The sequence below is a fragment of the Lacerta agilis genome, chromosome 1 (assembly GCF_009819535.1).
Source record: "Lacerta agilis isolate rLacAgi1 chromosome 1, rLacAgi1.pri, whole genome shotgun sequence".
NCBI lineage: Eukaryota > Metazoa > Chordata > Lepidosauria > Squamata > Lacertidae > Lacerta > Lacerta agilis.
The window spans coordinates 3,710,883-3,738,021 of record NC_046312.1 but is presented as its reverse complement, the minus strand read 5'-3'; the positions used below and the strand labels follow the sequence as shown (position 1 = coordinate 3,738,021).

General features: G+C 47.3%; 1 protein-coding gene across 3 annotated transcripts in view; it reads left to right on the top strand.

The window, feature by feature from the left end:
• The window catches only part of TRIM9 (tripartite motif containing 9), a 60,290-nt gene that overhangs the window by 9,143 nt on the left and 24,008 nt on the right, over positions 1 to 27,139 (top strand). For all 3 annotated transcript variants that reach the window (XM_033162359.1, XM_033162444.1, XM_033162268.1), the window contains exons 2-3: positions 15,145 to 15,240; positions 19,169 to 19,291. In XM_033162359.1, the coding sequence (XP_033018250.1) occupies positions 15,145 to 15,240; positions 19,169 to 19,291 (219 nt within the window). The remainder of the gene's footprint in view (positions 1 to 15,144; positions 15,241 to 19,168; positions 19,292 to 27,139) is intronic.

The following is a 27,139-nucleotide window of genomic DNA, read 5'->3' as shown; positions in this document are numbered from 1 at the left end:
TGTGAGTGTGGCTGGCTTTGAGCCAGGAGAATCTGCTCAAGCCACTATTGCACCACCTTCAGTTTAGCAGCTCTCAGCGCACAAGAAAGTAGACCATGCAGGGCATCAAGCAAACATTGCCAGGGGGATTGCTCAGCAGTCGACGAAGTGTGAAAGGAAATGTTGGCACCTAAGCTGTGCACATAGCTTGTTGCAAAGAAACCGCACTCCAGGAAATTCTGTTGCTTCTTTTTCTGGTTGCCTCACCTCCCAAAGGATCTTGTAGAGTTGGAAAAAGGCTAGCAAAATGGAGATGGAGATGGAGAAACTCCACTCTGGGAAAAGGTTGCAGCATTTGTTGGAAACAAAATTAAAAAATTCCTTCCAGTAGCACCTTAAAGGTAAAGGGACCCCTGACCATCAGGTCCAGTCGTGTCCGACTCTGGGGTTGCGGCACTGATCTCGCTCTATAGGCCAAGGGAGCCGGCGTTTGTCCGTAGACAGCTTCCGGGTCATGTGGCCAGCATGACTAAGCCGCTTCTGGCGAACCAGGGTAGCACACGGAAACGCCGTTTACCTTCCCGCTGGAGCGGTCCCTATTTATCTACTTGCACTTTGATGTGCTTTCGAACTGCTAGGTGGGCAGGAGCTGGGACCGAGCAACGGGAGCTCACCCCGTGGCAGGGATTCGAACCGCCGACCTTCTGATCAGCAAGCCCTAGGCTCTGTGGTTTAACCCACAGCGCCACCTGGGTCCCCTTAGTAGCACCTTAGAGATCAACTAAGTTTGTTCTTGGTATGATCTTTCGTGTGCATGCACACTTCTTCAGATACCTGTGCAATGCATGCACACGGAAGCTCATACCAAGGACAAACTTAGTTGGTCTCTAAGGTGCTACTGGAAGGAATTTTTTAAATTTTGTTTTGACTGTGGCAGACCAACACGGCTACCTACCTGTAACTAGCATTTATTGGGACCTTTTAGTTTAGAGAAAAGGAGTAGAAGTTCTTCTCCCTCTTTAATTGCATTAGGAGTTCTGGATTTGGGGGAAAAAACTGGGATAGAAATATGAACAATATTTTTTTTAAAAAAATAAGATACGGCAAACATGCACTCCCACAATTCGGGGGGGGAGGGGGAGTGGCAGGATCCGATAGCCGCCAATCGGGTGAGAGGCTGGTTCCTTAGGCATGCATGTGGCTCTGTGGACTTCCTGTGCTTGTGTGCCTTCTCCTGGCAAAGATGGAGGGGGAAATGGACACTGTTTGCATTTTTTAATGAGAAACAATCCAATTTGCACTTTTCAAAACAATACCCAAACTGAAATCCAGTCTCCCCTTAAAAATTCACGCTTCTCTGAATTTTGCAACCAGGCAATACATACAAAAATGTATATAAGGCAGGAAAAGTCACCAACAACAGGCCCCAGGGTAGGTGACAACAATTTAAAATTGGGAAGAAAAAGCAGTTAAAACAAATGACAGTCACAGAAATAGGGTGAAAATAAGAGACCGGATACATTCTTTTAGAGGAAATTGCTTGCAAAAGCACTGCATGCATATTAGTCAAAACTTCACACAAAGATGTGTTTGTCAGGGGAAAATCTGCATTAAAATACTGATGAACTTTTTTAGGGTTCTTTTTTTAAATTGCGAATTGTTGCAGAAATGTGGAGAAATCAATTTAAAGCCGCTTCATCCAACCCCTAACGCCAGGAATGGTTGAGGGAGTTGGGGATGTTTATTTAGCCTGGAGAAGAGAAGACTGAGAGGTGATTTGAGAGCCATCTTCAAATATCCGAAGGACTGTCACGTGGAGGAGGGAGCAGGCTTGATTTCTCCTGCTCTGGAAGGTAGGAGGACCCCAGCCAGTGGATTCAAATGTCAAGAAAGGAGATTCTTATTAAACATGTGGAAGAACTTTCTGATGGCAAGAGCCATATGACAGTGGAATGGACTTCTTTGGATGGTGGTGAACTCTCCTTCACTGGAGGTTTTTAAACAGAAGAAGAAGAGTTTGGATTTGATACCCCAGTTTATCACTACCTGAAGGAGTCTCAAAGCGGCTCACATTCTCCTTTCCCTTCCCCCCCCCACAACAAACACTCTGTGAGGTGAGTGGGGCTGAGAGACTTCAGAGAAGTGTGACTAGCCCAAGGTCACCCAGCAGCTGCATGTAGAAGAGTGAGGAAGCGAACCCGGTTCACCAGATTACGAGTCAACCACTCTTAACCACTACACCACACTGGCTCCAATAGAGGTTGGATAGCCACCTGTCAGAGCTTCCTTAGCTGTGATTCCTGCATTGCAGCGGTTGGACTCTACAATTCTATTATTCTTAGCACCCATGGAGTTTTCTGGAGCATCTCCTTGACTTCACCGGTGGTTGTGGGGTGGGGGGATGAAGAAGGACCTTCCTTCACAATTGCAGCTTTCTTCGCGGCTCCATTTCTTCCCTCTCCTGCTCCCTCCCTCGCTTGCCTCCTCCCTCCCACTCCGCTTCTCAACAAGCGCAGCCCTCCTGAGCTCACTAGGCAGAAGAGAGCCTGCCTGACAAGACACAAACTGCTCTGCCAGCTCTCCGGTGTCATCCAGGCCGCCTCAGGGCAAAAGGGCACTGGGTACAACGTGGCTGGCCACGCATGAGCTTCTTCTCCCGGCAGCCTCCTCAGCCAAGCTGTCAAAATATTTACCCAACATGGGACGCAGCCTTGAAAGAAGCCTAGCTCCCCTCTCCCTTGCCTGGGAAGGGGATTTTCGCCTGCGGTCAGAGATGAGTTCAGTTCTGTGAAGCATCCTTGCAAGAACGGAAAGGAGAGGTGGCACAGCAGTTGGTGATGGGCGACTTCAGCAACAGGCGAGGGGGCTGCCGATCTTGGCTTGTGCAATCCTTCAGGTCCTGTGGGTGCCTTTGCAGCCTGAAGTGGTAAAGCCCAGATACAAGTTTTGTGGGAATTTTTAGGAGTGTGGATGAGTATATATTATTTATATATCTCAATCCCAGCTTGTGTGAGCAAGCTCCAAACTTAGCAGAGTTACATTCCCTTTTAAAAACACAGCAGGAAACGGTTGCATAGGCTTGCTAAAGCCTCTATAAGAAATATATATTCCTGGTATATTCCCCTTGTTCCCTCTTAAAAGCAAAGACACAATACAGTACTGATTATAAGATATAAAAGTTTACTTACAGTCATCATCTATGAAATACAGTACAGGCTCAAAGAGGCAGATAAGCTTAGATAAATCTATTTACATGTGGTGAAGCTGATTCCATAGGGGAACAGGCTTCACCTCTGCTTCTCTCAGCTGCAAGCTGAGAGAGAGAGCATCCTGCTTGTTCGAAAGACAAGGCAAAATGGGGAGTCTTCTTTGGGATCTGGTTCCCAGGTAAGACCACACCTACTTCTGGTTCCTGTAACTCAGTCCAGGTAAACAGGAAGTTAAGCCTGGAGGACTGAGTTACCTTCATGTCCACTCTAGCAGTGTTGGGTTTGGCTGCTCTGTGTTTACATCCCACAAGTTTAGCGCCTCCATGACAATGAGGCCTCCAACACATTGAATCCCAATTCTTCTCAAATTCGTATTTCCACACTTCAATGCAGGTTGCGTTCATGGGATTTTGTTGCCTTACTCTCTCAAATCACTAGAGATTGGGGGCCTGGGGGTGGGGGTGGGTGGAGGGATGCTAGAGGAGGTAATTTGTAGCAATTAGCACTTGGCTACAGTCATTCCACAAGCAATTGATGGGTCACGGCTGTCAGATTGTGACGTGTGGCAATGAAGGCAGCCAGAGCAATTTGTGTCAATGCAGGAACGCTTCATCTCCAATGGCACACATTTCCGCTATCAAGAAGGTGGCACATCCATGGCTTGTGGTGAGCAGAGCCCACCTGCTCCGCTCTGCGCATTCTATGATGTCCCAAGTGATGGGGGAGGGCAGGACAGAGGGTATGCAATCCCCACAGTGCAAGTTAAACCAAGCGGTAACATGGGGGGGGGCGTGGTGCTGAGGTCAGCGTGGTGCAAACACAACAGCGGGGCAATCCGCTGCACCCAACATTGCTACCACCTTGCCCCTCCCATTTAAGAGTGATGCAACCAAGCAGAGGTCAGGGGCCACAGCCAGCCTACCACATGGTTGGCTAACGCTACTCACTGGCCAAATAGTTGACCTAAACTTCAGCCGTTTCATGAAAGGAGACGTATTATGCAAAACACTCCCCTGGAAACGATGCCTTATGAGGAACGGCTTAGGGAGCTGGGTATGGTTAGCCTGGAGAAGAGAAGGTTAAGGGGTGATATGATAGCCATGTTCAAATATATAAAAGGATGTCATATAGAGGAGGGGAAAAGGTTGTTTTCTGCTGCTCCAGAGAAGTGGGCACGGGGCAATGGATTCAAACTACAAGAAAGAAGATTCCACCTAAACTTTAGGAAGAACTTCCTGACAGTAAGAGCTGTTTGACAGTGGAATTTGCTGCCAAGGAGTGTGGTGGAGTCTCCTTCTTTGGAGGTCTTTAAGTGGAGGCTTGACAGCCATCTGTCAGGAATGCTTTGATGGTGTTTCCTGCTTGGCATGGGGTTGGACTGGATAGCTCTTGTGGTCTCTTCCAACTAGGATTCTATGAAAGTTCTTCCTGATGTTGAGTCCGAATCTCCTTTCTTGCAACTTGAAGCCATTGGTTCTGGTCCTACTCTCCAGATCAGGAGAAAACAAGCATGTTCCATTTCCATGGGACAGCTCTTCATATATTTGAAGATGGCTATCGTATCTCCTCTCAGTCTCCTCTTTTCTAGGCTTAAACAACTCCTTCAACCGTTCCTCATCAGGCTTGGTTTCCAGACCCTTGATCATCTTGGTCGCCCCCCCTCTGCACACCTTCCAGCTTATCAACGTCCTTCTTAAATTGTGGTGCTCAGAATTGGATGCAGGACTCCAGAGTAACCTTATGCAGTCAACATTTTACCAGCTTCTCCACAAGAATATCATGGAGGACTTTGTCAAAAGCCCTGACTATTGGTCATGTTACCTGGGGATGGTGGCAGTTGGAGTCCCAATATCAGGGAGAGTGCCATGGCTTCACCACCCCTATTATAGAGATTCCCGTGAGCCTAGAATCTATTTGAAGGAAGGCTGTTCCTGAGATGGAAGACCAAAAACCTGCAGATCTAGAAGCCACCCTCACCGAGACATCTGCCAAACAAATTACTGACAGATGAAACAAGGCATTGATTTCTCAAATTTACAAGGACATGCATGAAGTCTTTCCTTTTGAGGAATCCCCATTGTGCGCCTGGTAGGGAAGGATATACCGGTAAACAGAACCATTTGCTACATCAAAAAATGTTTCAAAGCGCTGAAGAAAAACCACCAGCCATTTGTCACCCATGGGAAGTTGCATTGTTCAACACTGGGAGTTTGCGCCTTGTGAGAAATCATTCTCAGAGACAAAACTTGGGAGATTCTTCCCAAAATATGTATATACATATGCTTCACAGGTGGAAGGAAGCTTCAGGGTTCAATCCCGTGTACCTCCGAAGCAGGATCTGAGCCCAGGAGCCCTCTTGCCTTTCTGTGCATTCCAGCAACTGGTATTCAGAAACATTGCTATCTCCAACTGTGGAGGCAGAGCAAAGACATCCTAGATAGTAACCCTCGATAGTTCTCTCCTCCATGAGTTTGTCTAATCCTCTTTTAAAGCCATCCTGTGGCAGGGAGTTCCATAGTTCAACAATGTGCTGTGGGAAGAAAGAGACAAGGAAGTATCTTTTCTGAATCTCCCAACAGCTCTTCCACACTTCCCTTTGTCCCACAATTTCATCTGACCTTTAAAGCCCTAAACGGCCTTGGCCCAGTATACCCGAAGGAGCATCTCCACCCCCATCATTCAGCCCGGACGCTGAGGTCCACCTCTGAGGGGCTTCTGGTGGGTCCTTCAATGCGAGAAGCGAAAGTTACAGGGAATCAGGCAGAGGGCCTTCTCGGTAGTGGCGCCCGCCCTGTGGAATGCCCTCCCCTCAGAGCCTGTCTAGTTTTAGGCAAAAGGAGGCGGGGTCAGGAATGTTGTTCAAAGATACTGAATCTGCCAGCTATTTCCTCTTCTAACTGTTCCTCACCCAGTACTTCCCAGCTTCTTCTTCTGGACTATGTCCCTCTGCAAACCACTGTTCTAAATCAATACTGTCCTCCTGCCCTTGGGAAGGTTCAGGAGAAGGGGGTGTGTGGCTCCCACCATTCCTCCTCAGTCCCTGACAGCCTGTGAGTACTTCTTACACCAACTTCTCCTTCCCCACCCCCAGCTTGCCTTGGCGTGTCCCAGTTCCAGCCACACCCCTTGCCAGGATCCTATTCCACCGCTTCTTCCTTCTCCCCATCGTCCTGCCAGTTCATGACAGCAAGACAGTGTGGTGTAGTGGTTAGAGAGACAGACTAGGACCCAGGCAAAAATCCCCACTTGGCCATGAATCTCACTGGGTGACCTTTGGCCCAACCTACCTCACAGGGTTGTTGTGGGGATAAACTGAGGAGTGGGGGAGGGAGGAAGAACCATATAAGCCACCTTGAGCTCCCTGGAGAAAAAAGTGGGATATATAAAAGTGATAAAAAACCAAAGGCAGAAATGAACAGGTAGGAGATGTAACATCACATCCCAAAACACAAGAATCGAGACTGTGGGTTTTTATTCTCTTTCAAGTGTGGAAAGAGCATCACTCATACAGAGGAGAAATCAATACCCTCTTCCGTGGAATGAATTAAAATGCCCCGTTCGTCGTCTTCTACGCCCTCTGCTTCCCATTCGAATCCAGAGTCAGGGTCCTTTAGCTGCTGCTGTGTTTGGCAAATCCTCCTCTCTCTGTCTTGCCTCTCTGCTCCCCCTTCTCCCATCACTCCCTCCCCAGAGGCGCCTTCCTTCGCTCTGCTCCAGTAATCTCATTTCTCCCCGAAGCAACACTTTGGCTTTCCAAGCACAAAAGATGGCCTGCTAATTACAATCTGGGCGGCCTCCTCCAGAACCGAAACACACACACACACACACACACACACCTTCCTTCTCCAAGGTCATCTGAGCACAAGTCTTCTTTCGCAGAAGCAGCCGGCCCAAGAGCCCCCAACACAGAGTGCTGGAATCCCTTAATGGGTAGCAAAAGGCCAAAAGGAGGAGGGGTGGGCAGCTTAGGCAGATGCCCTGTGCAATTTCCACAAATCAAGCGTCCCAGCAAGCCGCTTGGCCTCCCTCCCAAAGCTGCGAAGCCCACCCAGCCTTGCCTTCTCGGGAGCAGCTGTCTGAAAGAACCGCTGATAATCCTTCAGCAGGCTGAGCCCTAGAGCGAAAGCCTCTTGGGATGAATGGGGAAGGGATTGCAAATGTTACAGAGGTTGACGTCATGCCTGGTGTGCAATCTCCAGGAAATAATGTACGGTACTTTTCTCTCTCTCTCTCTCTCTCTCTCTCTCTCCCTCCCTCCCTCCCTCTCTCTCCCCCCCCCCAAATGCATTGTGGAGGCATCCTGGCCTTCAACCTTCCCATTACTTATATAACTCTGTTTTATTAAATTTTCTGTTTCACCGTTTGAAATACGCATTTTCACATCCTTAAGATACCAGTGACTTCCCTTCTTCTCTTTCCATGGTTCATTTCGCAAAACACAAATCCCTGCATATTTTATATAAACCAAACCATTCAGTATTCCATTATTACATCCACCAAAACTTATTTACACTGCCCACATTTTCAAATGAACGTAGTTTTCCTCCATATATTCAATAAACATTTCCCAGTCTTCCTTAAACATATGTTCTTCTTGCTCTCTTATTCTATATGTTAGGTCTGCAAACTGCGCGTATTCCATCAATTTAAGTTGCCATTCTGTTCTCACAGTGGTCAAAGATGCCCGTGGGAAACCTGCGAGCAGAATCCCAGTATTCTCCCCTCTCATGGTCTCCAGAAATTGCTATTCAGAAGCATTGCTGCCTCCAACTGGCAAGGCACAGTACGGCCATCTTGGCTTGTTGTTGTTTAGTTGTTTAGTCGTGTCTGACTCTTCATGACCCCATGGACCAGAGCATGCCAGGCCACCACATGCCAGTGTGTTGTAGTGGTTAAGAGTGGTAGACTCGTGTTATGTACTGAGTTGAATAGGATCCAAACTGCAGCAGTCTGATTGGTCCTAGAACAATAGGATTGAGATTGCAGCAGTCTGACTGGTCCCAGAACAATAGGATTGAGATTGCAGCAGTCTGATTGGCCCCAGAACAATAGGATTGAGATTGCAGCAGTCTGATTGGTCTGCAGGAGCCACCCAATCCAGCTCCAGGTGGAAGTGAATCCACACTCTGATTGGCATACAGGAGTATCCCGGAATTAGCCAATCACGTGGGGCCCATTGTGTAAATAGTGTATATAAAGCAAACGTTTTGGGGGAACTGCATTCCTCACTACTATGAGCTGAATAAAGAGCATGAAAGTCACACTGGACTCCGAGTATCTTTCAACTCGTAATCTGTGGAACCGGGTTCATGTCTCCGTTCCTCCGCATGCAGCTGCTGGGTGACCTTGGGCTAGTCACACTTCTCTGAAGTCTCTCAGCCCCACTCACCTCACAGAGTGTTTGTTGTGGGGGAGGAAGGGAAAGGAGAATGTTAGCCGCTTTGAGACTCCTTCGGGTAATGATAAAGTGGGATATCAAATCGAAACTCTTCCTGTCTTCCACTGCCTCCTGCAGTTTGGTAAGACTCATGTTGGTAGCCACGAGAACACCGTCCAACCACCTCGTCTTCTGTCGTCCCCTTCTCCTTGTGCCCTCCATCTTTCTTGTCATGGTGAAGGGGCTTGAATGACTCAGAGAAGCTATGAGCTATGCCGTGCAGGGCCACCCAAGATGGACAGGTCATAGTGGAAAGTTTTGACTAAATATGATCCATCTGGAGCAGGAACTGGCAAGCCACTCTAGTATCCCTGCCAAGAAAATTCCATCTTGGCTAGTAGCCATCAATAGCCTTTTCTTCATGAATTTGTCCAATTCTCCTTGAAAACCATCCAAATTGGTTGCCATCGCTGCCTCCGGTAGAAGCGAGTTTCGTAGTTTAACTGTGTGAATAAGTACTTCCTTTTATCTGTCCTGAATCTTCCAACAGCCAGCTTTGTTGGACGTCCACAAGTTCGAGTGTGGGATCCTTGCACAGGTGTGTGGCCTCACCTGTATGGTCTTTTTCTGGAAGCCACATATGACTTGGATTTAGCCCAAAAACGAGCATGATAAGGAGCTCCTTGAAAAGTTGCACCTGGTTTGACAGTTGCCAGGTGAACCTGGACACTCTTGATTACATGTTAGGAACACGAGTGGCTGTCTCATACTGAGTTAGAGTAGAGCACCAGTCCATCTATCTCAGAATTGCCACGAAGCCCATGGAGTCATCTCAGAGAGAGTGGTTGGAAGGGGAGAAGGAGTGGGTGTGGGGAATGGAGATGTGGACCCCAGGGAGAAGCTCAGCAGGCTGAAGTCTGTCAGATCAGATCCTGGAGTGGCAGACTGGACTATCAGGGCAGAAATCCACCTCAGTGTCATCAGCTACATTGGGCTGATGAGAAAAACCAAACATAACAAATGCTCTTTCTGGTAAATTGCAGCCTGCCGTTTATAGGCTAGCTAGAGTATTCTTCCAGTGTGTCTTTTGTAGCATGTCCTTGATACAATAATAGTGGATTAGTGGTGGATTTATACCGGACCATCCACACATCGTTCTGCTTTCTTGGTTGGTCTGTGATGATCCTTCAATGTTATTCCATCACTGCCATCTGTAGAAGAGTTTGGATTTGGATTTGATACCCCGCATTATCACTACCCAAAGGAGTCTCGAAGCGGCTAACATTCTCCTTTCCCTTCCTCCCCCACAACAAACACTCTGTGAGGTGAGTGGGGCTGAGAGACTTCAGAGAAGTGTGACTGGCCCAAGGTCACCCAGCAGCTGCATGCGGAGGAGTGGAGACACAAACCCGGTTCACCAGATTACGAGTCTACCGCTCTTAACCACTACACCACACTGGCTCTCTCTGTAGGGACTGTCTGTCATCATCTTCCTTAAATTGTGGTACGCAGAACTGGACACAGTATTCCAGGTTTGGTCTGACCAAGCAGAATAGAACGGGACTATTACTTCCCTTGATCTGGACACTAGACCTCTGTTGATGCAGCCTAGAACAGCATTAGCTAAACAGGACTTGACATTTGCTGAGAATTCCCTCTCTCTTCTCCAGGCTTCCTCAAACTCGGCCCTCCAGATGTTTTGAGACTACAGTTCCCACCATCCCTGATCACTGGTCCTGCTAGCTAGGGATCATGGGAGTTGTAGGCCAAAAACATCTGGAGGGCCAAGGTTGAGGAATCCTGCCCTAGTCACATGACTAATGGTTGATGATAGACCTCTCTACTGGGTTGTCTAAAAGCCAGTGGCAGGGAGTTCCACTGACTATGTGCTGTGTATGGTCGAAGTGCCACTTGTTCCTTGCCTTGAATCCGCTGCTGTCAATCCACTTCAGGGGTTCCAGGTCTGGTTTCTAGAATGGGCCTCTCCAGGAGCTTTGACTCCAACCCCCATCAGCCCCAAAAAACATCTGGAGGGCCAAGTTTGAAGAAGCCTGCTCTTCTCTTTCTGAAAACTAAATGGTGGAGGGGTCGGTGTCACCTGTATCTAGTTTGTGTTTTTCTTGATTGCGTCTAGTTTCGTATTCCTTGGAAAATCTTCACCCCGAAGCTTCTCAACAGTGCCCCCACCCTGTGTTTTTCCATGTTACTTGGAGTAAGGGGAGAATTGAGTGGGAGCAGGGCTGATGAGTGGCGTCATTTTAATGAGAGAACCCTCCGTTGATTAGCTCTCCATCTTAATGATCTTGTTGCTATAAATTACCCAGAAAAGAATTGACAAAGGACTGCATTAGGTTCCCCCCCCCCCCTTTAGAGAGGCAACTGTAAGGTCATTTTCCACTTCGTTAAGCCTAGGGGGCCCTTCCCCCTTCTCATCCCAGATCTATCCTAGGACACCAGCTCCTTTTCCAAGATTGAAGTGCAGGAGAGGAGAAAAGCGCTTTGACCTAGACAAATTTCCGGTCACTGCACACTGGCGATCTTTGTTCCTTCTCCAAAATCTGTTAATGCAAGCGGAAAAGAGATGGGGGTGTGCAAAAGAAAACTCCATCAGGACATAAGTACGTAAGATTTAAACAGAAGGCTGCCTTGTGCAGAGTCAGAGCATTGGTCCAGCTAGCTCAGTATAGTCTACACGGACGGGCAGGTTCTCTCCAAGCCCTACCTGGAGATGCTGCCCAGGGCGGAACCAGCGGAGGGGCCCCAGCAAAGCAGTAGGTCACATGCCTTGCATGCAGAAGGTCCCAGGTTTAATCTGCAGGAGAGGAACCCTGCCTGAAACCCTGGAGAGCTGCTGCCAGTCAGTGCAGACAATACTGAGCTAATTGGACCAATGGTCTGACGCGGTATTTATTTTCTGATGGGAGATGGTGGACTCTCCTTGCTTCAAGGTTTTTAAGCAGAGGTTGGATGGCCATCAGACATGGATGCTTTAGTTGAGATTCCTCCATTGCAGGGGGTTGGACTAGATGACCCTTGGGTCCCTTCCAACTCTTTTTTTCTTAAATATAATTTTTATTTGTTTTTACACATGTTTTCCAAGCATAGCACCCCACTTTAAACAACATAACAGACCTCTGGCTATCACAGCCTAGGACTTCCATCGACCTCGACTGCTGGTTTTCTATCTTCCTTTTTAATTTTGCATTTTATTTTAATAGTTATTGCTGTAAAATCCAAATCCTAAATAAACTCCTCCTTAGTCCTCTTTTGCAATAATTCATATGGTTCTCCTTACTAAACTTATTGTAACCCTACAAGCGATGTCAATTGATTACAATTGTCTTTCAAATGTATCGTGATTTTCTTCCAGTCCTTCAGGAAAGTCTGGTCTTGCTGGTTCTGAATTTTCCCAGTCAATTACTTCCAATTCGGCATAATCCATCAGTTCCATCTGCCACTCTTCTTTTCTTGGTAATTCTTCCCGCTTCCATTGGGCTAATGGTATTCTTGCTGCAGTTGTCGCATATAAAAACATTTTTTAAATCATGCTTATGAATCTCTATACCTACAATACCAAGTAAAGGGGCTTCTAGTTGTTGTTTTTTAAAGAAATGTATATTTCAACATTTTAAAAATCTCACTGTAAATCATTTCCCAAAAGTCCTTTACTTTCTTACAGTCCCACCACATATGCTTCTTGGGAGGAAAGCAATGACAAACCTAGACAGCATCTTAAAAAGCAGAGACATCACCTTGCCGACAAAGGTCCGTATAGTTAAAGCTATGGTTTTCCCAGTAGTAATGTACGGAAGCGAGAGCTGGACCATAAAGAAGACTGATCGCCGAAGAATGGATGCTTTTGAATTATGGTGCTGGAGGAGACTCTTGAGAGTCCCATGGACTGCAAGAAGACCAAACTTATCCATCCTTAAAGAAATCAGGCCTGAGTGCTCACTGGAAGGACAGATCCTGAAGTTGAGGCTCCAGTAGAGAAGAGAAGACTCCCTGGAAAAGACCCTGATGTTGGGAAAGATGGAGGGCACAAGGAGAAGGGGACGACAGGGGATGAGATGGTTGGACAGTGTTCTCGAAGCGACTGGCATGAGTTTGGCCAAACTGCGGGAGGCAGTGAAAGATAGGGGTGCCTGGCGTGCTCTGGTCCATGGGGTCACGAAGAGTCGGACACAACTGAACGACTGAACAACAACAACACCTTCTTTTTCCTTACGTTTCCAACATTGATTGGGTCCCTTCCAACTCCATGAATCTATGGAATAAGGCAGCTACTTATGTTCCAATGTTCCGAGAACCTTCTGCATACAAAGCAGATGCTTCACCGCTAAGCTTCCCCCCTTCCTTTGCTTTTGTGCTACCATCCATTTGCCTCTGAATTCCTGGCATAAATCTTCCAGCGGTTCCTTGTCACTGAAAAAGCCTCCGTGTCTGCATTGATGCACCTCAGGAACCAGCCGTGCAGTGAATCCAGGGCACCCAATTTACATAATGTGGAAGCAATTGATTGCAAGGAGGTAGTTGCAGGGATGAGTAATTGTTTCAAAAGGCTGGGCTCCATTTACTGTTTCCTCGCCCGCCGCTTCAGCAATCAAACTGCCGCCTGATGGAGCTTTTCCCACTGAGCGCATGCAAAAGATCAGGAAGGAAATTCTTCCTCCAGTGCCATTGCTTTCTCCTTCCCAGGAGGCTCGACAAATGGCCTACCCTGGAAAGGGTCTGGGTTTGGGATGGTGGTGTAGCAGGGACCCTTTTAAAAACCAGGGACCTATAGCTGGGATTGCATCTGTCCCTGAGGCCAAAATTGCACCTGTGCCCTGAAATCACAGAGCACATGACTAACAGGTGCTGTCAAGAAGAATATTGTCTGTCAAGAACAGGCATAGGCAAACTCCGGCCCTCCAGATGTTTGGGACTACAATTCCCATCATCCCTGACCACTGGCCCTGTTAGCTAGGGATGATGGGAATTGTAGTCCCAAACGTCTGGAGGCCTGGAGTTTGCCTATGCCTGGTCAAGTAGGATGCTGTCCCTTTAAGAATTAGAGAAGGAAGAAGTGCTTGTCCACAGAGCTGAGAAAAGATAAGGTGTAATTGATGACACTTGATTCCCTAAAGAGAATTTTAGAAACTGCTGCTATTCATAATGGTTAAATCCATCATGTCTGCATGTGAGGGGGCACATTGGGGGTTGGGTTTCTTTTTCAGGGGAGGGGTTGCTGCCAGTGTCAAATCTAGCTAGATGTCCCTTTCCTGGGCTGAAGACCACTATGCTATGTCACTTCTGCCAGTGGCATCTTTGAAGATGATGATGATGATGATAATAATAATAATAATAATAATAATAATAATAATAATAACAATAATTTATTTATACCCCGCCCATCTGGCTGGGTTTCCACTCTGGGCGGCTTCCAATAGAATGTTAAAATACAACAATCTATTAAACATTAAAAGCTTCCCTAAACAGGGCTGCTTTCAGGTGTCTCCCAAAAGTCTGGTAGTTGGTTTTCTCTTTGACATCTGGTGAGAGGGTGTTCCACAGGGCGGGCGCCACCACCGAGAAGGCCCTCTGCCTGGTTCCTGTAACCTCACTTCTCGCAGGGAGGGAACCACCAGAATGCCCTCGGCACTTGACCTCAGTGTCCGGGCAGAACGATAGGGGTGGACCAAGGCCGTTTAGGGCTTTGAAGGTCAGCGCCAACACTTTGAATTGTGCTCGGAAACATACTGGGGCTGAGCTATGTTTCTATGTTTTCCTCTACAGGCCCTTCCTCTGCACAGAAAGAAATCCGCTTTTTGCAATATGCCCTCACCATGTAGTGCATCTGAGTATGTGCAGAGTGCATTTTTCTAGCCACAGGTTGCAGTAAATCCACATAAAGGGGGGGTGAAGTGACTTTGAGCAGAGTGTCTCTTCTGTAATATTGCCTTTTCCTTTTTTTCTTTCGGTAAGTGGGGAAATAGTGAAACCCCCCAATCACTTAATTTTGTTTTGGCCTTACAATCCTGCTGTCCTGGTGACTTGAGCATTCTGAGCAGGCTGGTAAATTTCTGTCTGCATGTATGAGCAAGAACCCCACTGGGAAGGAGTGCAGTGGATTGCAATGGGTTGTGGAATGTGAATTATTTACCGCTCTCTGTGAAATTCGCCTCCTGCTAATCGTTGGCTGAACCTGAGCTGTTGCAATTCTGAGTTGCTTGGAATATTTGGCTCCATAACCTACCTAAATAGAATGTTGAGTGCAGGTGCGGGAACGATGAGCTCTCTGAGCATGTGCAGAGGCTCATAAGACCCTGACCCTGATTTATGTACCCGAATCCCCTGAATTTCTGTTTGGTTTTATGTGCTTTTCCGCTGCCGATTTTGGGTGGTAGTTTTGTTTTAAGGACGCTGCTTGTTTTTACGCTGCATTTACAAAATCTAAATGTTTTTCAATAAATCAAATAGTGACAAATGGAGTAAATATCAATCTCACATCTGGAGCAGCTAAAACCAGCCTGCATTTTTTTTCTGGGAAATGGGGTCCTTTCTTCTAACCCAGATTTTTCCTCCTTCCCCCCGCAGAGCCAGCTGTCTCAGGCGCTGAATGGACTCTCAGACAGAGCAAAGGAGGCCAAAGAATTCCTGGTGCAGCTACGGAACATGGTGCAGCAAATCCAGGTACGCTCTTGAATTCACGGCGCTTGGGGACCTGAAACCGAAAGCCCAAATTGGACCCCTGGCCACTAGTGAACAAGGCTTATTGCCCAGCCAAGCAGCCCCCTGACCAGATGCCCTCCAGCTGTTTTGAACACCCATTAGCCCCCATCATGAGGACCGGGGGCAGATCCACACCATAATTTAAACCAGGCATAGGCAACCTTGGCCCTCCAGGTGTTTTGGGGACTACAATTCCCATCATCCCTGACCACTGGTCCTGTTAACTAGGGATCATGGGAGTTGTAGTCCCAAAACATCTGGAGGGCTGAGGTGGCCTATGCCTGATGGAAACCATCCATAGTTTAAAACATCCTACGTGCATGCCAAACTCATGACTTCCCCCAAAGTATCCTAGGAATGGTCAAGAGCATGAGATGAACCTGCTGGATCAGGCCAATGGCCCATCGAGTCCAGTATCCTGTTCTGACAGTGGCCACAGTGGGAAACGAGCAAGCAGGATTCGAACACGAGAGCAACATTCTCCCCTCCCATGGTTCCCAGCAACTGGTAGTTTGTTAACAGTCCTGGGAAGTGCAGCTCTGTGAGGAGGAAACGCCGGTTCTATTCAAAGTGTTGGTGCTGACCTTTAAAGCCCTAAACGGCCTCGGCCCAGCATACCTGAAGGAGCGTCTCCACCTCCATCATTCAGCCCGGACACTGAGATCCAGCGCCGAGGGCCTTCTGGGGGTTCCCTTGCTGCGAGAAGCCAAGTTACAGGGAACCAGGCAGAGGGCCTTGTTGGTGGTGGCATCTGCCCTGTAGAACGCCCTCCCACCAGATGTCAAGGAAATAAACAACTATCTGACTTTTAGAAGACATCTGAAGGCAGCCCTGTTTAGGGAAGCTTTTAATATTTGATGAATTATTGTATTTTAATATTTTGCTGGAAGCCGCCCAGAGTGGCTGGGGAAATCCATCCAGATGGGTGGGGTATAAATAATAAATTATAATTGTTATGGTTATTGTTATGGTTCCCAGGATTTATTTTAGGGCAGAAAATCATGTTCTTTTTCTGTGCCTTGGAAGTCCTTTCAGCCCTGGGGCTGATGGGAGCTTTGGCCCAAAACAGCTGGAGGGCACAATGTTGGCAAAGCCTGCTCTGTTGGACCATGTCATTTATTTTGGGGCATGGAGGAGAGGGTTTTAAAAATATTTGCCTTTTATTTTAAAAAATCAGTGAAAATATGATATGAAAGAAAAGAAATGGGAAAGGAAAGAAAGAGGAAAACTTATCAAAACAACAGAATACAACAGCGTACTGTATATAAGCACAAAAGCAGCACTTTTTATCTGGAGAAAAAGGTGAGGAAACTCACCACAAAGCTTGTTTGTTTGTTTTGTTTATTGCGGACCCCATCGCTCTGCCACCCCCACCTCCCAGGCAGTGGCTAAATGTAAGATGTGATTCATAAACTCAAGCAGACAATGATCTGGATTAGAAATGGCCACAACTTTATTGATTGCAGATGTAAGTGGATTTTTGGCTCGGGCGTTGGGTTTTACATCCATTCCAGCCTGCCCAGACAATAATAATAATAATATTTAATTTTAAAAAGGTAATTGAACTTGGTTCCCACAAGTTCCTGCTCCACAAAAACCCTGCACATAAGTAGGACAATTAATCCAACAAATTCTTAACGCGACATTACGCTTTTTACGAACTGATTCCAAATATTTATCCACGCGCAATCTGTGTTTAAAAGCAATCCGTTCGTATGTTGCTAGAGTCATCATCTCTTTCATCCATTGATCGAAGGGAGCCAGGGCATTGCCTTTCCGATGAAATAATATCGGTCTTTTTCGCGGAAGTAAGGGCGCGGAGAGTCCGTTTACATCGACCCTTTGTCAAACCCCAGGCAGCTGGTATATAGTTTAAAATAATAACACCGTCGGACGGACGGTTTCAATTTCCCTTCCCCCCAAAGTAGTATTTAGGCAAGATGGAGAGGTGTTGGGTACCACTGCTGCTGCGGCAGCATCTTCTAAAGATATGGCAAAGCCAAGGCAATTATTCTCTGTGCAGCCTCCCTGCCCCCCAGCCAAGCCTGATAGCATCTCTGCAAATGTGCCTGGTGGGTTAATGCAACTATCCGGAGGAATTGGGCTTCCATGTGGGATTGATTTAAAGTGTGGCTCCTGAGCTGTGGATGGCTGGCTTTGCTTTCCAGGGAGGCTGCTCGTCCTCCTCCCCGCACCCCACCATTCCCCATTAAGCTGGGGAAGAGTCATCCATCAAGGCCAGGATGAGATGTTGCCAAATTAAACCCCCTCCCCTACTTCTCCATACATCGCTTCTTCCTTGAGCCCTGTGGCCCTGTGTGATTCTCACCCCCCCACCGCCTCTCCTCACTTTGTATGCCTTGATGTTAGTAATCCCTCCTGGGACTAATCCTGCCTCGACTAACAGAGCAGCCCTGCTGTGGATGGAGACGCACAACTGTTTCATTCAAGGGGTTTGATATCCAGGAATGGGTTTGAAAGTCCGGAGAGGTTTCTCAAGGCAGCCCAGAGATGCTGTTCGATTCTAACGGCCTGATTTTGCCCTGGTAGCTTGAGCGTGTTACCTATTTTTCTGTGGAAGAGGGGTAATGTAAGGGCTGAGCCACACCAGGGCAGGATTAACCATTAAGCAAATAAGCACACGCTTAAGGCATCAAGGGAAGGGGGGGGCACCGCAGAAATTTTCCATTGCTGGATTTTTTAACATTCATGGTCACAAATGGCTCAGCTGAGCATTCATTTCCTCTGCTGAAGTATATTTAAAACCCCAACGGAACAACTATTCAACAAGGCAGGCTGGATGCCTTAGCTCAACTAAGTGTAGAAGCAGATGTTTTACATAAGATTAGTTTTGAGGATCTGGTCAAAGACTACAATTAGAAAAAGCAGGAGAATTTTTTCCAGATATAAATAAAGTGGAAGTAGACAAAAATAAACATTATTTTCCATTTTACTGTAGGTTTTGTTTCATTTCAAAAAGTGAAAATTTATTTTATGGTTTGTTATTGTTTATATTTTGAATACAGGGCACCCAAATCCTTTAAGTGCTTAGGGCAGGGGGCCGGATCCGGCCCAATCTTCTCCTCAATCCGGCCCGCGGACGATCTGGGAAGCAGCATGTTTTTACATGAGTAGAATGTGTCCTTTTATTTAAAATGCATCTCTGGATTATTTATGGGGCATAGGAATTCGCTCATTATTATTTTTTCAAAATATAGTGCGGCCCACCACATGATCTGAGGGACGGTGGATCGGCCCATGGCTGAAAAAGGTTGCTGACCCCTGGCTTAGGGTCTCTAAAGGTCTTGATCTGGCCCTGATCTACACTTCCTCTTGTCCCACTGCTTCCCCCACCCCCAGGCAAAACCGCTCTTTAGAGCTCAGTTGGAGCAAACAGCAATCGGTTTTTTTGCACAGATTGCTGTTTGCTTCGATTTAGAGCTAAAGACTGGGTTTTTCCTGGGAAAGGAGCAGCGCAAGGTGGAAACGGCTCAGGCCCATGCTTTCTAGGCAATGGACAAGCAAAAGTGTGGGCGAGCCCTTAGTTGAGCGGTAAATGTGCATAACAACCAGCCATTGTGCACATTCACCAGGCCTCCTGGAGAATGTGCACATCATCTGTACGTTTCTTAGTCAATATCCACCACCTCCAGGGGGCCTTGGGGAATCTTCATGCAGCTCAGGAGAGCCTTCGCCAACCTGGTGCCCTCCAGATGTTTGGGGCTGCATCTCTCATCAGCCATACCCCCGGGACTGATGTGAATCCTACTCTGTAACATCTGGAGGGCACCAAGTAGGGGTAGACTTGCATGAGGACAAGACCATGTAGGGGGAGCTGCGTCAACTGTCCCCGTCACTGGGACCATCTGACAGGTGTTTTGCCCCACAGGAGAACAGCGTGGAGTTTGAAGCCTGCCTCGTCGCCCAGTGTGATGCCCTCATTGATGCCCTCAACCGGAGGAAAGCTCAGCTGTTGACGCGGGTCAACAAGGAACACGAGCACAAGCTGAAGGTTGGTCTGGGGTGAGGGTGGTGATGATGTAACATCTGGGGGCACCGTACGGCCCTTGGACAAGAACGGCCAGCAAGGCTGACATGGGTGGTGGACACAGATGGGAGACGGTCGCAGGAGGGGAGAGAACCCTTGCGCTTGGGTCCTACTTGTGGGTTTCCCATTGGGGCTACTGGTTGCCCACTGTGAGAAGAGGATGCCAGACACAGTGGGCCATCATCGTGGTCCAGCAGAGCTCTTCTGATGTTCTTCTGACTGGTTGTAAACAAGAAGATAAGCAGGTATGGGCTGGCTGAGGGCAGACTGAGGTCGGTGAGACGAGATCCATAAAGGTAAAAGGTAAAGGACCCCTGGACGGTTAAGTCCAGTCAAAGGCGACTATGGGGTTGCGGCGCTCATCTCGCTTTTCAGGCCAAGGGAGACGGCGTTTGTCCACAGACAGCTTTCTGGGCCATGTGGCCAGCAGGACTAAACCACTTCTGGTGCAATGGAAGACCATGACAGAAACCAGAGCTCACATAAACGCCGTTTACCTTCCTGCCACAGCAGTACCTATTTATCTACTTGCACTGGTGTGCTTTTGAACTGCTAGGTTGGCAGGAGCTGGGACAGAGCAACGGGAGCTCACTCCATTGCGGGGATTTGAACTGCCGACCTTCCGATCAGCAAGCCCAAGGACCACAGAGCCACCCGTGTCCCTAAAATGTAGATCCATATAGGTAGCTCACCAGCTTGTCTTTGGGACAGGTTTCACCGAACTGGGTGCCTTTCAGTTGTTTTGGATTTCAGCTGCCATCGCCTCAAGCCTGCACACTTGCTTATGCACACACAATTCAGGGATAGCTGAGCATGGCTTCTCCCTGCTTCACCCAGACTCCCTGAACCCCCCACCCCCTTTCGGCGCACGCAGGAATGATTAGAGGGCTGGGATGATTTAGGGATGTGGGTGCAGCCACCGTGGGAGGCAGGGGGCCTGGAAACTGCCGTAGCAACAGTTGCCATAGAAACACCCGGGAGACGGAGGGAGTGATGGCGGCGTGTGTGGCGTGCCGAGGACCAGCAGCAACAGATAAGCCCTGGGAGGACTGACCTTGGAGATGGAGGGCGGCTGCCTGTGTGCTGTGCACACTCCCCTTCGAGGAAAGGTTATAGCTCCTTTCCCAGGAGGGGGTTTGCTGCTGCACAAGAGAATTGATGGAAAGGAAATGGACTAGCGGAGGGAGGAGAGAGTGCGTCTCCCGGGCATTTTCAATGCGCCACTGCAACACAGGCAGGGCAGGCTGAATGTAGGATGAGGGTTGACTCCTAACTGGGTCGACCAGAGCCAAAAGTCTCTCCCCCTGGGAGTAGTCGAAGGCAGCAGTGCTGAGATGTTTTCCAGCCCAGTTAACACAAACACATTTTTGTCTGTTCAGCAGAGGATTCCAAAAGGTTTCCCTGCATGCACAGAGGTGTCCAGCTCAGAGCTTTTGGCTTCCCATCCTCATCCTTCCCTTAGACCTCTCTCTCGCTGCTGGCATTTCCAAAGCAGAACTGAGATGTCTCTTCGAAGCAAACCCGCGTCGCTTCTTACAGTAGAACGCAGCAGGGGCTGCAACAAGTTTTTCTGCTGCCCTGCCCTGCGCAGCAGTTGGGGTGGGGTGGTGGGTGCAAACTGAACCAAAGAATCGCAGAGTTGGGAGGGACCCCAAGGGGCATCTGGTCCACCCCCCTGAAATGCAGGAATCTTTTGCCCAACGTAGGGCTCGAACCTATGACCCAGAGATTAAGAAGTTTAGGGAAGTTACAGGTAGGTAGCCATGCTGGTCTGCCATAGTCAAAACAAAATAAAAAAATTCCTTCCAGTAGCACCTTAGAGACCAACTATGAGCTTTCGTGTGCATGTATCTGAAGAAGTGTGCATGCACACCAAAGCTCATACCAAGAACAAACTTAGTTGGTCTCTAAGGTGCTACCGGAAGGAATTTTTAAATTTTTGTTTCAAGTTTTAGGGAAGTTTTTAATGTTTGATGTCTTATCGTGTTTTTAATATTGTATTGTGAGCCGCCCAGAGCATTCCACAAATGGGGAGCTACTACAGAGAAGACCCCGTTCCAGACCCTCCAAGTGTCCCTATTTTCTAGGGATGTCCCTGATTTAGAGAAGCCGTCCTGGTTTCTGATTTGATCCTGGAATGTCCCACTTTTCCTTAAAAAGGTAAAGGGACCCCTGACTGTTAGGTCCAGTCGTGGACAACTCATCTCGCTTTACTGGCCGAGGGAGCCAGTGTACAGCTTCCAGGTCATGTGGCCAACATAACTAAGCTGCTTCTGGCGAACCAGAGCAGCGCACAGAAACATTGCATACCTTCCTGTCAGAGCAGTACCTATTTATCTACTTGCACTTTGACGTCCTTTTGAACTGACGTCCCTATTTTCATTGGGAAATTTTAGAGGGTATGGAGTTATCCGACCCCCGAGCCGTCTGAAGGCAATCCTGTATAGGGAAGTTTTTAAAATGTTTAATGTTTTATTATGTTTTTATATATGTTGGAAGCTGCCCAGAGTGGCCGGGGCAACCCAGTAAGGTGTGTGGGGTATAAATTGTAAAGGGGTGTAATTTGAATAATTATCCTTATGGAATGGGATGCCCCTGTTTCCATCAGAGAAATGTTGGAAGGTATGCCGTTCTTGGGTTTCCACCCTCCGGACCCCATGTGGAGAGGGCACTCAAAGAACGGCCTCAGGTGGTGAACACAGAGTTCAGATGATGAAGAAATGATCGCCGCAGTTCTCAAGAGAGCCAGTGTGGTGTAGTGGTTAAGAGCGGTAGACTCGTAATCCGGTGAACCGGGTTCGCTTCCCCGCTCCTCCACATGCAGCTGCTGGGTAACCTTGGGCTAGTCACACTTCTCTGAAGTCTCTCAGCCCCACTCACCTCACAGAGTGTTTGTTGTGGGGGAGGGAGGGAAAGGAGAATGTTAGCCGCTTTGAGACTCCTTCTTGTAGTGATAAAGCAGGATATCAAATCCAAACTCTTCCTCTTCTTCTTCTTCTTCTTCTTCTTCTTCTTCTTCTTCTTCTTCTTCTTCTTCTTCTTCTTCTTCTTCTATTTCTTCTTCTTCTTCTTCATGCTGGGTTCTGCTCCCTGTCCTGAATCATACAACCTGTGAGGGCTCCACGATTGTGAAATGACAGTGTTCGTTCAGCTTGTGTTTGTGTGTTGTGTGTGTGTGTGAGAGAGAGGGGGGGGGAGAGAGAGATTCCTGCAAGAGGAGAAGTTCAGGAAGAAGAAACAGATGACGTTTGCAAAGCTGATAATGAGCTTTGGGGTCTCTTAAAGGAGTTGGATGTAACTTGAATTCCCTTGAGCAGTTATTTACACAACATCACCCCTCAGTAATGAGTACCCAGGCCCTCCTGGCTCCGCATCCTCTCTGCCTGCTGGATTCTTTTATGAGCTATAAAGTTGCGTTGACCGTTTGAGTAATTCATTGTGGCCCAGAGGCAGAACTCGTCATTTGGGTCATACCATATTCACATTCGTTGGTCTTAGATTTGAAATTCCACCATCTTTTAATGTCATATAACTTCCTGATACGTCCTCCAAGCCTTCCGTAACAAAATCCACTGAAATAAATGGAAATTAATTCAGAGTGAATGTAGAACAGTGAAACACAAATCCATCAATTTTTAAAAAATTAAATAGACCCACTTCTAGGATCTTCCTGCTGTATTCTTCCTTAGATAATATATATAATAAATATAATATAATATAATATAATATAATATAATATAATATAATATAATCTATTCTATTCTATTCTATTCTATTCTATTCTATTCTATTCTATTCTATCATTTATACCCAACTGATCTGGCTGGGTTTCCCCAGCCATTCTGGGCGGCTCCCAACCAAATATTAAAAACACAATACAGCATTAAACATTAAAAAACACCCCTAAACAGGGCTGCCTTCATATGACACCCCCAAAGATTTTGAGTCTTTTTTCTTTTTTTTTACAAAAATGTTAAAAACGACGTGATTTTTCGATTGACTTGCCTAAGATCCAGGAAAAAGCACCGCCTTTTGGAAATTCCCTCCAGACATCACTTCCGCCTCTCAAATCCCAGTAATGTCCAGGAAAATCTGGGCGTATGACAGCCCTATGTGGATTTTTTTAACTCCCTGCATTTTTACTGAGGGCTGGATTTTCCGTACCTGAAACTTACGCTTTTGTTTTTGAATGAAAGTAAGTTTCTAGCCCTTATGGACATGGGAAGAGTGCCTGGGGCTGGAGAAGGGCCGAATGTGACTTCCAGTGATGCTGGTTTAGGACTTACTAGAGCAACTTATTCGCTCTCCAGCGCCCAGCATCATAAATGATGCAGAAAGATAAATAACCATGCATAATGTGGCACTAATTATGCAAAATATATTTGCATTGCTTTATGAGCATCATTTATTTAGAGTGCAGCATTTGTCTTTTCTCTGGCTCAGAGGATGGGTTTTAAATAATGCACAACATACGCGGGCCAGTTTTTAACTCTTTGTAGGGCCAAGGCTTTATAGTGTCCAGATCAAGGGACGCAATAGTCCTGCTCGATTCTGCCTTGGTCAGGCCGCACCTGGAGTACTGTGTCCAGATCTGGGCACTACAATTTAAGGACGTTGACAAACGGGAATGTGTGCAGAGAACGACAACCAGGATGATAAAGGGTCTGAACCAAGCCTTAGAAGGAATGTTTGAGGGAGTTGGGTATGTTTAGCCTGAAAAAGAGGAGACTGAGAGGAGATAGGAGAGCCATCTTCAGATGTCTTAAGGGCTGTCACGTGGAGGAGGGAGCAAGTTTGTTGCTTTTAAGGGTAGGTCCCAAACCAATGGATTTCAGTTACAAGAAAGGAGATTCCAACTAAACATCAGGAATAGCTTTCTGATGGTAGGAGCTGTTCAGCAGTGGAACGATCTCCCTTGGGAGGTGGTGGACTCTCCTTCCTTGGAGTCTTTTAACCAGAGGTTGGATGGCCATCAGGGATGCGGGTGGCGCTGTGGTCTAAACCACTGAGCCTCTTGGGCTTGCCGATCAGAAGGTCAGCGGTTTGAATCCTTGCGACAGAGTGAGCTCCCGTTGCTCGGTCCCAGCTCCTCCCAACCTAGCAGTTCGAAAGCACGTCAAAAATGCAAGTAGATAAATAGGTACTGCTCCGGAGGGAAGGTAAATGGCGTTTATGTGCGCTGCTCTAGTTTTGGTGTTCCGTTGCGCCAGAAGCGGCTTAGTCATGCTGGCCACATGACCTGGAAAAACTGCGGACAAACGCCGGCTCCCTCAGCCTGTAAAGCGAGATGAGTGCCGCAACCCCAGAGTCATCTGCGACTGGACTTAACTGTCAGGGGTCCCTTTACCTTTACCTTTGGATAGCCATCAGTCATGGATGCTTTAGCTGAGATTCTTCAGGCTCTTGTAGTACCTTCCAACTTTATGATTCTTTGATTCAAAATTCGGTATTTGCACAAGTAGATTCAGACACTCACCAAACCTCCACCCTCAAAGAGCTACAGTTCCCAAAGTGGTTTAATAATCGATCTCTTTCCCCAGGAAACTCTAGGAATTGAAGTTCTCTGAGTGGAATAGCAAACTACGGTCCCCAGGATTCTTGGTAGCAACGGCTGTTTAAAGTGGTATGAGACCACGTTAAATATGTAGTGTGGAATGGGCCTTATTCAAGAGAATTAGAGGCAGCTGGTAGTGTGTTGAACTGGAGGCAATGCATATTCTTTGCAGACATGTTAGCCTTCGACTGGGCTTGTTGTTGAGGTTATAAAATGGTCATAGGTCAGAAGTCACCCCTGGCCAGGTCAAGCCCTAACCTCACAGGTTACAGCTCTGTCCCCCAACACCAGTTAAGGCCCCGCTGGGACTGTGTTAAACCTCCTTCTGTGAAGCTAAGATTATGAGCCGTTATTGAATTTCCGGGGCCCTTGAAGCTCCTTCCTTTGCCATACCTGAGACAGAGCATCCATCATCACCCTGTGATTTATACACACGGAGTCTGTGTGCAGAGCAGATGGTGGCTCCTTCAATAATATTCTGAAAGCGTCAACTTTGAGTGGAGAGGCGAGAGATTTCATTATCTGGGAAGAGCAGGAACCTCGACTTAAGCTGTAAAGAAGATAAGGAGATAAAAGATGGTTTCCCCCGCAAATCCCATATTTGCAATCTCGCTCTCCAGGGCTGGGCTCATCTCCACAAAGAGCATTACCGGAGGCTGCCGTGATGAAAGGGAAGGCTCTTTCAAGGCTTTGCTTGCTTGTCCTTAGGCTGGAGATTTTATAAGAACAGAGGGAGCTGCCTTGTGCTGAATGCCATTGCATGCCCTGTAATAAATGAAATTAAGCACCCAAATGCCACTGCATGCCAACTGCCTACCACCAGGTAGCAAACATTGAAATCGAATAGCATTAATGTAGACATCAAACAACTGGCAAATATTTGAACATTGAGAGTCGACATCAACATTTGCAAAGGGGAGCAAATTGTTGTTGTTATTTAGTCGTGTTCGGTTCTTCGTGACCCCATGGACCAGAGCACACCAGGCACTCCTGTCTTCCACTGCCTCCCACAGTTTAGTCACACTCATGTTGGTATCTTCAAGAACACTGTCCAACCATCTCGTCCTCTGTCGTCCCCTTCTCCTTGTGCCCTCCATCTTTCCCAACATCAGGGTCTTTTCCAGGGAGTCTTCTCTTCTCATGAGGTGGCCAAAGTCTTGGAGCCTCAGCTTCAGGATCTGTCCTTCCAGTGAGCACTCAGGGCTGATTTCCTTCAGAATGGATAGGTTTGATCTTCTTGCAGTCCATGGGACTCTCCATAGTCTCCGCACCTTCATGGATCACTGCCTTGTCATGGCGAAGGGGCTTGAATAACTCAGAGAAGCTATGAGCTATGCCGTGCAGGACCACCCAAGATGGACAGGTCATAGTGGAGAGTTTTGACTAAATGTGATCCACCTGGAGAAGGAACTGGCAAGCCACTCCAGTATCCCTGCCAAGAAAACTCCATGGACAAAGACAACAGCAAATTACTGGGGCACATTGACTTCAGATAAAAAGAAAAGGCCACGGGGATGCCACTCAGAACTGTGTCTGTATATTTTATTTATATTTATTTCATAAAATTTATAAACTGGTTGTTTGTAAAAACAAACAAGGAACCCCCCACAAAGTGGCTAACGAAAAGATAAAGCAATAAAACCACGAAACAATACTTTTAAACATGCTAGAAGTTAAAATACTAGAACAGATTAAAATTCACATTAGCAGTTCTAAGCATCTAGGTAGGCTTAGCCTGAACAAGAACCCAGTCTTGATGTAACTCGGGTTGCCGTATTTAGAAGAGCAAAAAAAGAGAGAGGACGCTATGATGGCCATTCAAAGCAAAGAAATGCAATTTGTCCCAAATTTTACCTCTGAAAAAGAGGGCGTGTGCTGGAAAAAGAGGACACATGAATTACTGTGGCAAGACCTTCCCAGGCCAGGAATGGCAAGAGCTGCTGATTCCACAAGTCCACCATTGGCGAGACTCTGATATCTGGCCTGCCGTTCGGAATCAGTGTGATAAGGAACTCATGTCCTCCTTTTCTGCAGCTTTGCAGAAAATTGCATGAACTCAAATGTCAAATGTAATTGTGAAGAAGAAACACAATGTGCGAGGCCCTCCTACTGGATGCGAGCAGTACTGCAGTATAGGAACTTGAGAAGAGCTGGATCAGGCCAATGGTCCATGTAGCCCCAGCCTCCTGTTCTTACAGTGGCCAAGCAGGTGCCTGTGTGAAGCCTGCAAGCAGGATCTGAGCACAAGAGCAACTCTC